Source organism: Rhinopithecus bieti, unplaced genomic scaffold (assembly GCF_001698545.2).
Source record: "Rhinopithecus bieti isolate Rb0 unplaced genomic scaffold, ASM169854v2 scaffold_43696, whole genome shotgun sequence".
Classification (NCBI taxonomy): Eukaryota; Metazoa; Chordata; class Mammalia; order Primates; family Cercopithecidae; genus Rhinopithecus; species Rhinopithecus bieti.
In genome coordinates, this window is record NW_016859461.1 from 1 (window position 1) to 541 (window position 541).

A 541-nucleotide genomic window follows, 5' to 3' on the forward strand; every position below is an offset into this window, starting at 1 on the left:
CCTGTGGGGGCTGCCCTGGCTGGGGCGCGGCCTCGGCGCTGCCAGCTGCGCCGCAGGGCTCGGCCAGGTCCAGGAAGGCCTGACGCAGCAGTGCCGGGCTTTCGCCGAGCGCGCAGCCCAGCGCTGAGGGCGGCTGAGGCGGGGGCTGCAGGTAGGTGGGCACCGGGAGCCCGCCAGGGGTCCGCGGCGGCCAGAACATACAGAAAGGAGGATAGAAGGTGTCCTTGCGGCCCGCGGGCCAGAAAAGGCCGGACAAGCCGGCCTTGGGCGCAGCGCCCGCACCGCCTGCGCCCGCGCCCCCCAGGGCCTCAGCGGCGGCGCCAGCGTCCTCTTTCTTGTGGCACAAGCCGAAGGCGGCGGCGGCGGCCGGGAAGGTGTAGGGGTGCGGGAAGAGCCCGCCGCAGCCCGGGAACTTCTGCAGGACGCCCCCGAACGAGCCCTTGCTGGGCACCGGGATGACTGGATAGCTGCGCGGCCCTTTGGCCCCGGCCCCGGCGCCCGCCCCGCGCCTGCGCCCACGCCCACGCCGGCCACACAGCCG

The 541-nt window shown here is 75.8% G+C and overlaps 1 protein-coding gene across 1 annotated transcript; it reads right to left on the reverse strand.

Moving 5' to 3' along the window:
- Positions 1-6: 6 nt before the first annotated feature.
- Positions 7-537, reverse strand: LOC108525370 (SKI family transcriptional corepressor 2-like; the record flags this gene model as incomplete). The annotated part of the gene is given in 2 exon segments (XM_017866371.1): positions 7-507; positions 510-537. Coding segments are annotated over 2 exon segments (529 nt in total), but the record flags the coding sequence as incomplete, so codon positions are not given.
- Between the last annotated feature and the right edge of the window lie 4 nt (positions 538-541).